The sequence below is a fragment of the Crocodylus porosus genome, unplaced genomic scaffold (genome assembly GCF_001723895.1).
Source record: "Crocodylus porosus isolate Cpor-Errol unplaced genomic scaffold, CroPor_comp1, whole genome shotgun sequence".
NCBI classification, from domain to species: Eukaryota; Metazoa; Chordata; order Crocodylia; family Crocodylidae; genus Crocodylus; species Crocodylus porosus.
The window spans coordinates 18,632,586-18,647,430 of NW_017728921.1; the positions used below are offsets into that span (position 1 = coordinate 18,632,586).

At 43.3% G+C, this 14,845-nt stretch overlaps 1 protein-coding gene across 3 annotated transcripts in view; it reads right to left on the reverse strand.

Moving 5' to 3' along the window:
- Positions 1-14,839, reverse strand: part of RNF10 (ring finger protein 10) — a 28,236-nt gene extending 13,397 nt beyond the window's left edge. For all 3 annotated transcript variants that reach the window (XM_019539216.1, XM_019539215.1, XM_019539217.1), the window contains exons 1-6: positions 14,712-14,839; positions 6,018-6,220; positions 4,815-5,014; positions 3,560-3,650; positions 1,191-1,375; positions 975-1,111 (exon numbers count right to left, since the gene is read on the reverse strand). In XM_019539216.1, the coding sequence (XP_019394761.1) occupies positions 975-1,111; positions 1,191-1,375; positions 3,560-3,650; positions 4,815-5,014; positions 6,018-6,220; positions 14,712-14,811 (916 nt within the window). In that variant the 5' untranslated portion in view covers positions 14,812-14,839. The remainder of the gene's footprint in view (positions 1-974; positions 1,112-1,190; positions 1,376-3,559; positions 3,651-4,814; positions 5,015-6,017; positions 6,221-14,711) is intronic.
- Between the last annotated feature and the right edge of the window lie 6 nt (positions 14,840-14,845).

Genomic DNA, 14,845 nt, shown 5'->3' on the forward strand with positions numbered 1-14,845 from the left:
AGTAGTGTAGAGATGTGCAACTTTTTAATGTGCTGGAACTGTAGGCATTCAGAGCCTAAACTGACCTTTTCCCCTTAATGTGGCTCCTTGAGTGACATCAACCAAGCAGTTCCATGGCCAAAATAGTTTGAAACCTCCTCCTATCCTCCTTGAATGCTCATGGGGCAAACAGCCATGGTTAGAACACCTCAAAGAATGACAATCCCCACCAAGACCAAAGATCTAGTATGCATGTCAGATGCTTGGAAAAACCCTTGACAGAGACAAGTACCATCTTCACTTCTGGTAGAAAGTTTCTCTATAAAATTATTCTGTATTGACATGCTACTACCTCATAAAAGAAACCGAGCAGTGACACTTAAAGGCACAACTATTGAGAACCAAAGTTAGTGTCTATCTGTGGCTACAAGTGGATAAAGGAGCATCATCCCCTTTTATCTCTTTTCACTTTCAGAGCATTCTGGGACCTGGAGGCGAGGGGCGTGTATGAAGTGAGAGCACATCTTGAAGCAGGTGACAGTCTCAAATAAAACCTGACATGGGCTACAGAATAAAATCAAACCTAAAGATCATTCACTGTGCTGAACCCTGGGTTGGGAGGAAAGCTGAGGAGACGTACCAAGAGGAAAAAAGTAACATCTGTACTGGCAATCTGGCATCTGTGAAATGCACTATTCCAACACTGGATCTATTACTGAGTTGGAAGGGCTTTACAACACAGTAACCTGAATCAGTGTATTGCATCCCATCAATTCAAGTTTTAGGGAATGGCACTGTAGGCTTAACAGTTTCACTATGCCAGTTCAAGATATAGTAAGTTCAGTTTCTCCAGCTATTAAACCCCTATCCTTAAATGGGATTATCATCTGCCACATCTGAAAAGGGTGGCAAAGAAAGTCTCAGCTTCCACATCCAAATTTCCTAGTTAGACACAGAGCCAGGAGTTCAAAGTAACAATCTTCAAAAATACTCACTTCCAAGGTGAATAGGCTGTACTACTTTCATCCACTTGGATTTAGGTAATGCTATCAAGACACCTTTCTCTCGTCTCATCAGCTGCATTGTAATGGTGTCACCAATTGCATACTGGCGTGTTTCCATAGCAACAACACTGCAATGCAGGGAGGAGATTAGTAACAAAAATTAACATTAAGAAGAGTTGAGGTATTTAAATGCTCCTTAAGTCTTACCTCTTGAGATCCTTTTTATGAACAGATCCATAACAGATAGGACATTTGCTCCAAGCCTTCTCACTCAGGGAGAGATAATGCAGGATACATGCCCAGCAGAAGATATGCCCACAGCGGGTGATCTTTGCTGCAGTAGGTGGATACAGGCATATTGGGCAGGAGGGCACTTCATGGCTACAAATTCGCTGAAAGAGCAGAAGAAAACAGTTGCTAAGACTATAGATTAAAACAAAATCACAGAATTTCCTAGAGGATGAAAGCATTTAGACTAGACATGGGGCAGGCAAAGTATGGCCCACTGGTGGGCAGGCAGGCAGGGAAGCCACTGGGGAAAGACAGCAGTGGCAGGCTAAGAGGATGGGCAGGGACAGGCTACTCCTGCTGCATTCTGCAGTTCCAGCATTGAAGCCAAGAGGTGCCCAACCAGACCGGCCAGCTCTGCCATGCAGCTCCCAGCTGCAACACTGGGACCACAGAACCCAGCAGGAGCCAGCCCAGGCCCCACAGTTCCCAGCTGGCACCTGCTGCTACCTCTATTGTGGGGGCCACATGCCTGTAGCTCCAGCACTTGCACCAAGGGAAGCCCCGTGCTGGAGACTGCCGCCTTCCCCACCCCCTACTGTGCAGGTCCCCAGACTCCGCTTGCTGTGGAGGGAGCCCCAGAACCTGCAGAGTCCAGCATGGAGTCCCATGCAAGTGTGGAAGCTGTGGGCACACAGTGCAGAGCCCCTGTGACAGACACAGGCAGGCAGACTGTGCTCCTTCCCCCACATGCAGCACTGGCCAGAACTGTGTCCTGCCAGGCACCAGTGACTGCACTGGGCACGAGCTCCCTGAGCCCCTGCCTGCTTTGCTGTCGGCAGCAGGGGCCATGAGCCATCTGGGGGAGTTCCCACCCACCCTCACCTCACACCCTGCCCCCCACATATACACACCCCAACATACTTTATTTCCGCACCCCCAACACAACCCCCCCACCTACCACATGCACTATAAGAGACTTTATTTTTGAGTTATCATGCAATCCCTTCTATATACAGCACACAAACACAAAACATGACAAATATTTTTTGTAATAAAATTAAAAATGTTTTAATAGGTGTTTGACTTCTAGTGTATGATTTTTTTTTCCTGGTTCTAAGATGGTAACCCCACCACTCCCAAAAGGAGTACTTCCAGGGGCAAGGGGAGGGACTTCCAGTGACAAAGGTAAGGGTTAGGGGTGAAACATCCAGTCCCAAGATGGTGACCAGGGGGCAAGGCACCTGTCAAGGGGCAGGGCTACCCATTCAGTACTCAACAGGTCACTACATTTCGTTAAAGCAGCCCTCCAGCCAAAATAATTGCCTGTCCCTGGACTAGACCCACCTGAACCTTTTCAAAAGAGCAGGAAGACTAGCTGGAAACCCGCCCCCCCACCCAATCTGCACATAAATCACACTGTGGAACCATCCACCTGGCATTTATTGCTGAACAGGACTGTTTATCATTGATTTAAATGTTTTCTTGCGACAGCGCTGACATCTCTGGAGATACTACCAGTGAATACACAAAAACCTAGTTTTGCAGGAAAGGATTTCTTGGGGATTCCTCACTTCACAACCAGGCTGTTTTATGTCTGCTGTGTCCAACAGGAACTTGAAGTCCAAGGCCAGGTAGGGAAAGGGAGGATTTATACAATTCTGGTCTGTGGGTGGGAAGAGCGAGCAAACATTTCAATTTGTCTAGTTGTCATTAATAGATTAGATAGGTGCTGCTTTAGGTTTTCAAGATCTATTTAGACTATAGCAGAGTGTGTATGTGGACGTTTCCACAGAAGCACTACTCAACAATGAGAAGAACAAACATACTTCCACTCCAAATACACAGCCTACATCACAGACCAAGATTAGCTTTCTGAAAAACTGTCTTCTTGCTCTGGGTGGGAACCTAGGCTGCTTCAACTAGCTAAAAAATGGCCACCCATGCACAGAATAACAATTTTTACAGGCATTCTAAACAGTATGTTTCTATTAATTCTATCCCTGTCAGATAAAGGTAATATTGGGGGGGGGGGGATTTTAAGCACAGAACCAAGAAAAAGCATTAGGAACACTCAACATTCCTGATCACCTTTCACACTAAAAGCAAAGAGGATTATCAAAATGTCCCTCATAACAGGCTCTGGCCTTCCTCTTGTCACATACAGAATATTTCACAATTCATTCCCTATCAGATTCTCCCCTGTCACTCACAATCTGTAAAGGAATAAACCTGACAGCATCTCAGCGTTACATGTCAGAGATAACCAGTTAGAGGCACCTTTTGTACACTGGCGAGCTAAAGAAATTATGATCAGAAATTTTTTAAACCAGCCCTTCACTACTGACCACTTGCTCCACGAAGTCCCAGTTGACCAAGGTATCTGGGTCAGCAAAATGGACTGTGTAGTCCTGATCTTCAGACACCACAAACTGGCAGCTGAAAGGGAGACAAAACCAAAATAAGACAAGCTACTCTACTCCAGTTGTCTCTAGGCAATGGCAGAGGTGACCCTTAGATTAGATTTCTCAAGAGCAAGAATAACCTTTAGGAACAATACCTAAAGGGCTCTTAGCACAGACACTTCTTACTTAGGAGAAGAGACTTGGTAACTATTGACCATGGCCAGCTGGATGCAGTCAGCAAATCCCAACAGGTTTGAGTTGACATTCAAGGAATGTCGAGGCCATAGGAATATCCAAGTGCTTGTATCTAATGGCAGTTGAGGCAAGCTAGCTGAAGCACAAACTAAATTGAGGAAAACTCCAAAAAAACCAATGCAGACAATAGAGCCAGGTGCTCATCAAGGATAACACAAAGCAGGAAACTACATTCCTAGAGAGAGTTTGAGATCTTTGTATAGAGATAACAGAAAGTCAAAATTACTGCTTACTAAAGTAATACAAAAAGATAATACTAGGAGTTTGGCAATAATTTAGGTAATGTTCAAATAAGGAAATATTGGAAGTTTCCCAAATTACAGAGGATGTTTACGCTATTAATTAGCAAATGAATTCTGTTTCTTATTAAACTGATAGTCAGCAATTATGAACAGATACAGAATGCATACACATTGTTATGGGTGTAAATTTTTGGTCAGTAATCATTAAAAGTTAACGTTATCAATACTTATCTGTAGAGGTGACTTATATAGATACAATTTTAACAATCTGAAAACTTAATGGTTCAGAGAAACTCTGATCCTAGAGAAATCCATTCCTTGATCCCTCCATATACTAAAATACAAGTTTCTCCTTCATGTAACGGATGTGCCTGTGAAATAAACTTACTCTTATTCCATTACAAGGGAAAGGTATTACAGACCCTCTCGACAACAGAAAACATTGAATTTTGCTATTAATGCCAAGCTATACAGAACAACATGTCACTATCTTCCTCCTTCACATCCCCCTATTTTTATAAATCAGAAAAAAGCTTCTCTTTTTACAAGCAACACCCTTCTATACATGCAAGGTAGCCATCGTACCAACATGGTAGGAGTCAGAACTTCAGCTAGTTTTCAGACAGACTCACAGGAATTCAGAGTCATAAGTATATCATTCCCTGACCAAGCATCTTAAACCCCAATTAGCTTCCACTCACTTGGCCTGTAAGAAGAGCTCCTTGTTGAAGGGCTTATGTCCCCATTTATTTCTTTTCCCCCAGTTGCCAGGTCCATTCCCATCCAAGTGACCTCCTTGGCCACGGGGTTCAAAGGTGAAATTCAATAAGTGGTTCAGGTTAATCTTCTTGGGACCAGAAAATTGGGCAGGGCTGAACTCTGCCCGTTGAGCTTCTGCTACCTATGAGACAGCAATTTTCATTAGAATTCACAGAAAAAAAAACCTGACACACTACAGAGACATCAATATAAGGACAGATTCATTCCCCTTTGACAGATGCACAGTACCCACCTTCTCCCATTTCAGTTCCGCAAGACAAGTACTGGTGCATTTGAAGTGCATGAGAATATTAAAGTTAGAACTGAATAATCTTTCCCCACCTATTATCCAAACAGAGGGAAGCAAAAAGAAAGCTATGCAATGAAAAGCAAACGCTGCCTTTCAAGAGAAAGCCCACTAGCTTGAAGCATAGTAATGTACATAATAAATGGATATTTTCAGAGTTAAAATAATCTTTTTTTTTTTTTTTAAATCGGTATAATAAACTTCAGGATCATTCCAGAGAGCAGGTTACATAATGTATATGAAAATTAAGTAAAAACAAAGTTGACAGAATCTGAACTCAGAGTAATAATTGACAAAACCAGTGATGGAGACTAGTAAATTTTCATGTATTAACAAAACCACCCACAAAAAAAAAAACCCACAAAAAAAACCAGACACACACACAGAGTCAGATGTGCCATAGGGGAAACACACCACTTACCTATGGGATATACCTGCGGCGGCATAACAGAATTCAGATTCTAGCTTGATTGCAACATGCCTCAACTGGTTATTTTCCCCAATGCTATTTCATAGCATGGAATTCAAACTACCAATGTGGTTGGACACAAAAACCTCAGACTTTTAGAAGTAGCACTTGTATAAATTTTGTGAAATATTTTTCCCCTAGATATATGTACCCACTCTTTAAATAGAATTTCCATTAGTTGTCCTTTATTTTTATTGTACAGCTAGACAAGCAGAGTCCAGTCCTCTTCTGTTTACACTCCACATGGCATCTCAGTAATGTTATCACCTTAGAGCTCCTTCCCTTCCCACCCCGCTATCTAGGTAGGTCAGAGCAATTCTTTTCATCTCAGGAAAGAAGGCCTTGTATACATGGCATTGCAATTCTCACCTCATCTCGTCTTCCACCATTACAAGAGCTAAAAAGTTTGCCACCGCCAGCACTGCCCCCCCTCTGAGGGGGCATCTTATTAAAAGTTTTGCTTTTCTGTGAATTGGAGCGACGGGACTGGCTGCAAAAGTTCTCATTTTTTGAATATGAAGTTTCTCTTTTACGATTGTAACGCTGTTTGGATCCATTTGCATTCTTTCCATCTGAAAGAAAGGGAGGCAAACTCGTGAGCTTTAACACAAAAAAAAAAGCATCACTTTTCTAGTGCCTTTAAACTTCTAAGACAATCACACTCATAGATGCTAGGGTCAGAAGAGACCTCAACAGATCACCAAGTCCAACCCCTGCCTAGGCAGGAAACAGTCCTAGGGTCAAATGACCCCAGACAGATGCCTATCCCCTACCTTGAGGGTCTTTAAGAGAAGGCTGGAGAGTACCACCTCCCTTGGAAGCCCATTCCAAATTTTGGCCACCCTTACCATGAATAAATTTTTCCTGATATCTAGCTTAAATCTGATCTGTCAACAAATGCAGTTCTATACATCTCTATAGAAAGATGATAGTGGTACTTATGGATGAAATAGCACACACCAACTGCAGATGCTTCGTCAGCCTGATGAAGGGTATTTATACCCGAAAGCTTGCCAAGAAGAATTTTTCCAACTCTTTGAGTTGGTCTAATAAAAGATATCAGATTTACCCAAAGAACCTTGTCTGCCTATTGTACTTACTAAGACATGCACCACATTCATTGCCACTTAGAGCTCTTACATCAAGCAAAAAGTTAGGGACAATGTGGACAGATTGCTGAATCAACAATATTACTTGACCATTCTTGAGCCATTCACCTAAGCCAATAAAACACCAAGACCAGACACAGCTACCAGAACCCAAATCAGACACACCAAATCAAAAGCTAAATGAAATCCCAAAGGTCAGTTTTGATTTTCCTGACAGATACCTGTTAGTTCTTTATTCCATTCTCTGTAGATTTAGCTGATGACATTGTCAACATACTGTCCTGAACATATAAAAGGCACCAGACCTGCTTGTGTTTGTTTCCAAAGGTTTCACCTTGCTCACTCATTATGGCAGTGATGCCTTTGTTTTCTTTATGCCTTCTTCTAGCCCTCTGTAGACTTGCTTCTTAAAGCTCAAAAAAAGACTAATCCACTTTTACATTCCACCCTCCACCAGATCTTCCTGTCATTTAAATCTGTGCGCGCTAAGTTTCCCAAATCCTATTGTGACAGGGAGGCAAATCTCCCAGGCCTGGTCACCGTGCCAGCCAGTCCACCCATCTTTGGGCATACCACCTACCTTAACAGGGCATGACAGAAGAGTAACGAATTAAGATGGTAATTAGGCAAGAGGCTGCCCTTTGAATGCCCTGATGTAAAAGGGTGGTACATACACAACTCCTTATTGTGTCCCATGCCTCGCAGATGTCATCCGTAAGTTGTGCTATGCTCTGGCTTGAGGCTGAGCCCCAACTCAGCACATTGTTAGGCTTCACTCATACTGCCCGCCTCTCAACAGGGCCTCTACCACTCTGCCCACTCTCACCAGGCCTCTTGCACTCTTGCCCCTCATGGGGCCACAACCACTCCGCCCTCCTCCTTTGAGCAACCATGTAGGCCATCAGGCTTGTCTCTACACTCCTTGGCCAGCCCTGGCACAGCCTTTTGGGCCTCTCCCCTTATCTGCATGGCGGCCAGGCAGTTTGTCAAACACTGGAATAACTCTGCCCCTGGCCCTGCACTGGGTAACACAACCCACTGGTTCCCTAGTTGGGGCCAGGGGCATCCCTGGATCTGTGCTGGGCAGGCTGCAGCACTGTGCTGGGGGAGAGGGGGGTTATGGGTTGGGCTGCAGACACCCCAAGTTTTCCCATAGCCCCCTCCCATTGCTGCCGCTGCCCACCCTGCAGATCTGCCCCCCATGCTCTCCTGGACAAGTGGCAGGAGCTGCTAGTTGAGCAGTGCGCAGCAGCGGGAGCCACTCCCCAGACGAGCCTCAGCTCTGTCCTGCCCTGCCCTGGCTGGGCAGTGCCTACCTGAGCCACAGCCTCACTCCTTCCCTCACCATGCGGGGTGTTGATCTGCCCCCTCCATGCCCCTTCCCTCCCCCATAACCACAACAGACTTACCAGTTGCGTGCTGTTAGGCTCTGCTCCTTGCTCCCCGAGTGCTTTGCTGCAGCTGCACACATGCACAAGCATTTAATCAGCCAAATCAAGCCAATTTCCAATATAGTAAATTTTCTTTATATCTGTGCCAATCCGATAATCAGACCAACATATCAGTGCACCTCTAGGAAGCAAGTCTGATACCACATGTCCTACCTCCCCAGGGATGTTTTCTATGAACCCTTCATAAGGTTCTATTGGGCATCAATCAATCAATCAACAAATAAAATAAAAATCAGAAAAGCAGCATCAGAACATAAGCCTGTATACAAACTTCTGTGATAACAAGAAGATTTTTAGCACCCCTACCCCCGCCTTTTTTTTTTTTCCTTTTTTTGTTTTGCTTATACAGTTGCAAAGCCTACAGTCTCTGCAAGAGCCCAACAGCTTGGCTCCACTACTAGTGTTAAAACTAGCATCTCAATCATTACTTTTGCAGCTTTGGTAACCACATCTTCCACTATTGCCCTTTCCTAGCAAGATTAAATATTCCTAACCAACATTCTGAACTCAACAGCACATTTCAAGTAAGGTGAATGTGAGCGTATTCACAATTAGTATAATTTTTCATTGAATATTTCATTTTTCTCTTCCTATGCTCACCAAAATAAGTTTGAGGAACATCAGAAAGGCTGTATGTACTCCTGCACGAGTTAAAAAGCCACACACTAGTGTTGTGAAAGAGGGCATAAATTGGTCTAAGGTTCTTTCTGGCAAGAGGTAACTACAGAGGTAGAAAACCACTGTTAGAACCATCACACTTTAGAGTGATATGGAAAAAGCTAGAAAGTTATACCAGCTTTCACAGTTCAACTTCCACTGAAGCCCATGTTAAAATCCTCTTTAGTTCTCTAAATTCTTAGGAAGTCACAGGTACCTCCCACTGGTCTGAAAGTATTGTTGTATGCTAGCATAGGATCTTCCACTTCACAATGATTTAAAGTTAAGACTAAAGCCATAGACCTATCAAATGATTTCTCTTTCTCCAGCAATTACAGAAGTCACAGGGCAACTTTCCAAAAGTGATACAACCATTTTGACACTGTTTACCAACAGAAAGGGTGACTTCCTCTGCCATTAAAAGCCTGAGCCTGGAGATGTCTGAATTAATGGAGCTAACCAAGAGACTCATCTTTAAGATCTCAGCAGAAAACTCCTCCAAGTTATTACCACTGTTGTACATTTAAAAAAAATGTTTACTCTTGCAGCACACAGAAAGGCCACAGAAGTTAGTCTGACAGGGCAGGGAAAAAACAGCCTTATCAGAAGATGCACACCAGTTCCAGCCAAGTACCCTGGGTGTAACCAGGCCTGAGTCGGGATGATTTAGATAGACCTTTTACGCAGATTTCAGTAGAGGATAGGTTGTAGTTACACCAGTTGAACTAGGCTATGATCTCTGGACAGAATTAAAACTCAGACAAAAGACATGGGAAGGCAATTGGCTGTATTAACATTTACTAATTTCATCAGTTAACTTCATTACTAACTATATGGAGAAGCCAGATCATTTCTGCAGACTTAAGGTGGTTTGTGCTCAGTGCATTGTAATCACAAGCCTGTCTATATGAAACATGCACTATAAGGCCAGAGCAACTTTGAGTTTTTCCAACCCACGCTATCCCAGTCATTTTAAAAAGGCATGCTGCTTCTTGCACCTGCTAAGAAGCAATCTTTTATTGTATTTGGCACCAAGGAATTCCCCGTCTCAATATAGCTAAGTTATAGCTGAACAATACATTCCATGTGTCAGTATATTACATATGTCCATTCACTTAAGGCTCTCATCCACAGCCTTCAGATGTTTGTCCACTCATCAGTACAACAGGTTGTACTTTACACGCATGGGAGCAAAATCCCTAACTTATGCCCCTTTAAGCAAGAGCCCCAAGTGGTGTAGACATCTTGCTGTCACTGTCTTACTGGCTGTAAATAAGACTGTCTGCACTGAAGTTCCTGGAATACTCAGAAAACTGACTGGGTGATAGCTAGACAAGACTAAAACCAAGAACTCAGGAGACGTAACATCTAGTTTTACATTTTGTAGATCCACATTTTCTACCATGCTATTTCAGGAAAACAAGCAATCTAACAGAAGTGCTTTTCCTTCTAGCCCTTTTGGCAGGCAACTCAACAAAAACAAGCTTCTATTTTCCCCAGCTTCAAAAGAATCAGAAGTTTTACAGAACACCTACCCATTTACTGCCAAAATATCCACCATTTACTCAAGATATTATTCTCTGCCTCCCTACCCAGGACTCGCAACAAGCCACTTCTGTTTGCTTTTTGCATCCATTTGGTTCCCAGTCCCCCTTTAATACTACTGTAGTTTCCAAATAAGAACCCCCACATAAGCTTTGCCATTTGTCTCAGCCCAACTATCAGCCTGGAACTGGTGCACTTTAGCTAAATAAAGCTTGTTTCTAGTAGTTACATCTACCTTGTCTCAACGTAAGCTAATAAAATAACCCTTTTATTACATTTCCTGGCTCTAATTTTGGGGGCAGGTGGAGAGAGGGAAGATCCCCCATCAAGGATTGGGGGATCATTTTTCATTTGGAAAGGTGATATCAAGTTGTAAGAACTACAGTATTCAAGACACCACAAGGGAAGGACTACAACCACAAGGTATAAGTAGTGTTCTAGTTGATCATACCCTTTATTTTTGAGCATTTCCCCCAGCATGTGAACTATTCACGAGCCTCTGGATAATGCAACAGCTTTGTTTGTTTTTTGAAAATGGACATAGCTTCTCTAAGGTCCCTTTTAAAGTTTTATCATTAGTGACTTAAATGCTTTTCCAGTCCAACCCCCTGCCTTGAAGCAGAACAAACATCTGTCAGGGATGTTTTCATTTAAAGTGGTAAATAAAATGTCTGACACCTGCAACTCACTAGAGAGTCACTAGATGCAGAAAAGGCAAGAAAAGTTGATCACTTTGCAGTATCAATATCATGCAAGGCATGAAGAGTGTTAGTATAATTTATTAGCCTTAAAACATAGTTCATTTTTTAAGTCCTTTCAGGCTAACTTGATACATCATAATAGATAAGTATCCACAACTCCCAATTTTTTCCTCCTTTGAAGTTACTTGAGAAACAGATGGCTTAGAAACCTGAACGTGTAACATTCTAATTTTGACAGCACTTGGATAATTTAGGTGTTAGTGCAAAAAAATTATGCCATCTTATATTTAATGCAAAGTGGAAGGATCTTTGTGCAAAATTCTTCTATTCACTGCTTCTTATGAACAAACTGTCCTAGAACCAGCTCCCTTCAATGTGAGAGTTTACATTTGTTACCCTTCCTGCCCTACAGCACTACCAATATAATTTCTGAGGAGAGACCTTACTGAGCAAAGCATCATACCCATCCATTAGCAAGCATCACCTCTGCTCCCATTTTAAAATTAAGTGAGCCAAGGAATAGTACAAGGCCACTCTGGTCACAAACAGACTATACACCAGTTCTCAATCTTATGATATCAGACCCAAACGTATAGGGGTCTAGTTAAAGCTGCAAAAATATGCTTTGTGTTGTAGTGAGTTAAGGCTCAAAGAGTACATTTCGCAGGCATTTCCTAGTGCCCCGCCTCTGCCAGTCAGCAGTGAGGTGTATGTAATATGTAATTAAATAGGGAATTCCACAGAAAGTAAATATCATTGAATTTATCTTATAATAAGTTTAACAATTAAATTTAAATCCAAATTTAAATATACTATGAATTATAAATGAATACACAATATGAATTGCAACTTATATCATAATAATGATATAAGTGTTCTACAAAGTTTAGAAATATTAATTAATGCTAACCTTAACAGAAACATGTACATTTCACTAGCTGGCACCTTCACTTAGTGCAGCAGCTACCAACCTTGGGGCATGACACAAATCAGGGTTATGGGGGGTCAACCCCTTGCTTCACCCCTCCCATCTGTGGGGCTTTCACCACCACTGCCCCCCCACACGCCATGATGCTGGCCCAGCCCAGGCTCTGCTGGTGCTGCCGGGCATGAGCTAGTTGGCAGCAGGGGCAAGGGTTGTGAATCGGATTTAAGGTCACAGCAAAAAAAGGTTGGAAACTACTGATTTAGTCTATGCCACTAGCAGACAGTCACTGTTGCCATAGAGTCCAGGGGCAGGCAATTATTTTGGGCAGAGGGCCACTTACTGAGTTTTGGCAAGCCATTCAGAGCCACATGACAGGCAGTCAGGGGCAGATAAATATTAATTTTCTAACTTTTTTAGGGGCCCCACGGGCCAGATAGAATGGCCTGGCAGGCTGTATCTGGCCCCTGGGCCGCATTTTGCCCACCCCTGCCACAGACTGATTTACTGTCGTGTTGTCTTTGTATTGCAATAAGCATTGGGAGGTTCTCAAACAGCATATTGCAAGAATAATATGCTGGGTTTGTTTTTTAAGGTTGATTCCACAGGAAATCATAGCCAATATAATATTTTCTGGTGATCACAGACAATGCAGTTTTTGTAATTTGCACAAAAACTGCAAATTAAGTAGACCCTTATAAATTTCAGGTCTTTGGGCTGTCTTGTATGAAATCAAAGTTCATACCACCAGAGCACCACCCTGACATCTTCCTTCTCCACATAGGGACAGATCTCAGAATTGTTTCATAGTCCCCCCAATCTCCAGATGACCAGAGTTTTTTTAACCCTTTATTCTTAGTGGTAAAGATCTGCAGAGAGATCAATAAAGCCCAAGTTCAAACTTGCTACTGACTCAAGTAGAGCATGTTTCCAAAGCTGGTCTCAGTCTCTCAAAAGAGCCAGTTAGTTCACATAATGTGAAAACATCTTTAAAAATAAAACCTTTAATTAAAACTTGCTGTGATCTGTCAGATATTTCACAACCTAGCATGGGTGCTCCACATTCCAGTCGAGTCTGTGGGAAAACCAGTTAGAAATAAAGGCAGGCTGTAAGCATGCAATGTGACTGGGGACTGACACAATAACTCCTCCCCTTAACTAGAGCACAACACCTCAGCATTATAACCACTTGTTTTTTTGTAATCAGTTGTCCATACCTACATTTCTCTAGTGACACACTGCATTTTTTTTTTTTTTACCATAATAGGAATGTTATGATTGAGACATCAAAGTACCCAAGAGGAAGGAAATTGTGTATAGGCTGTCACAGCATCATTGCCCTACACTCCACCATACAACTACTTTAAAAAAAATGGAATACTTTGATACCTGTGTATTCCCCTCCCTCATCCTCAAAGGGTTAGGAACAAGACTAGACAGACAGGTGTATCAACATCGGGTATTCCATCGAACTTTAGATGAGGCTGCTAATACACAGGACTTACGACAGGCTTAGTCTAAAAATATTATAGTATTGATTATGTATCTGATTTTTACGAAGAGCTGTGTTAACGTATAATATCTAGATGTGCAGCCAACTCCCAATTGTATGTAAAATATGATATCCTGCCAACCTGAAGACAGGAGTGCACTGTCAGACACATGGCCTAACAAGCCATTTCCAGCCTGCATGATGCATCACCTGTGGCGGGGCATGAAAGTACAAAACACAGACTTTTGAAAAGCCCATCACTTGGGACTACCGGAAGTAGTTTTCAAGGGGAAGAAGTTTTCAAGAAGTGTCTTCCAAATCTGCAAATAATCTGAAACAATGGCTCTGAAAACATCAGTGCTCCACCCTGCTTCAAAGGGTTGACTCTAAAGCCAAATGACAATATCTGAATACCAACATTAGTTGCTTCATTGCTCTTCTTTTTACAGGAGGAAATGGAGAAAAGAATGGGACCTTTGGGGAACAGGAGGGTAGAAAATGGAACTAGGGATTTCTACAACTAAAGGAGGAAGGGAGAAGAAAAAAAAATAAAACAAAAGAACAACCATAAGCACCACCTCCTCTAGCACATACAACAAGTAGCACCAGAGACAAGAAATCCGGATCTTGAAAAGTGTTTTTGTCCTTGGCCCTGTCATAAGCCTCCTGCTGACATTAGCAGCCATTTTGTTGTCAATTGTCTAGTGCACTTAGGTTATATTTATACCCTGATCCATTAGACACAATAAGAGGAATTCAGAGCTCTCCACAGAGCAAGAGTGACATTGATGTACTACCCAGGCCAACAGCCTCTGCATTAGTCCTGGAGCCTGCGAAGCTCTGTGCCAAGCTCCGACATGTCTTCAGACAGGGTGTTAGCTCTCTCCTCACGTAAGAAACTAAGGCATACCCCAGCCTGACTCCACACTCCAGCTTCGAGGCAATGTCCTAGTCCCGCAGGCCTCTCCTTGCCCTCTCACCTACACGGTTGCCGTTAAAGGAATGGCATTCGCTGAATTTCATTTCTGCCAAAACACAACCATTTCTTGGCCTCTCCAGCAGTCCCTGGCCGTTTCTCAACACCGGGAGCTAGAACAGGAGGCAACAGGGAGAAGGGAACCCTCCCTTGCCCACAGGGGCCGCCTCCCGGGGGTGGGGAACCGCCGGCCCGGCCGGTCCTTACCGCCTTTGGGCTTAGAGTCGCTGCCGGCGGGCCCGGCCGAGGCGGAGCGGGGCTGCGAAGGGCCGGGCGCGCCGGAGCCGCAGGGGCTGCTCTTGTCCATGTCGGGGGTGGTGGGGCCGGGCGGGCTCAGCGGC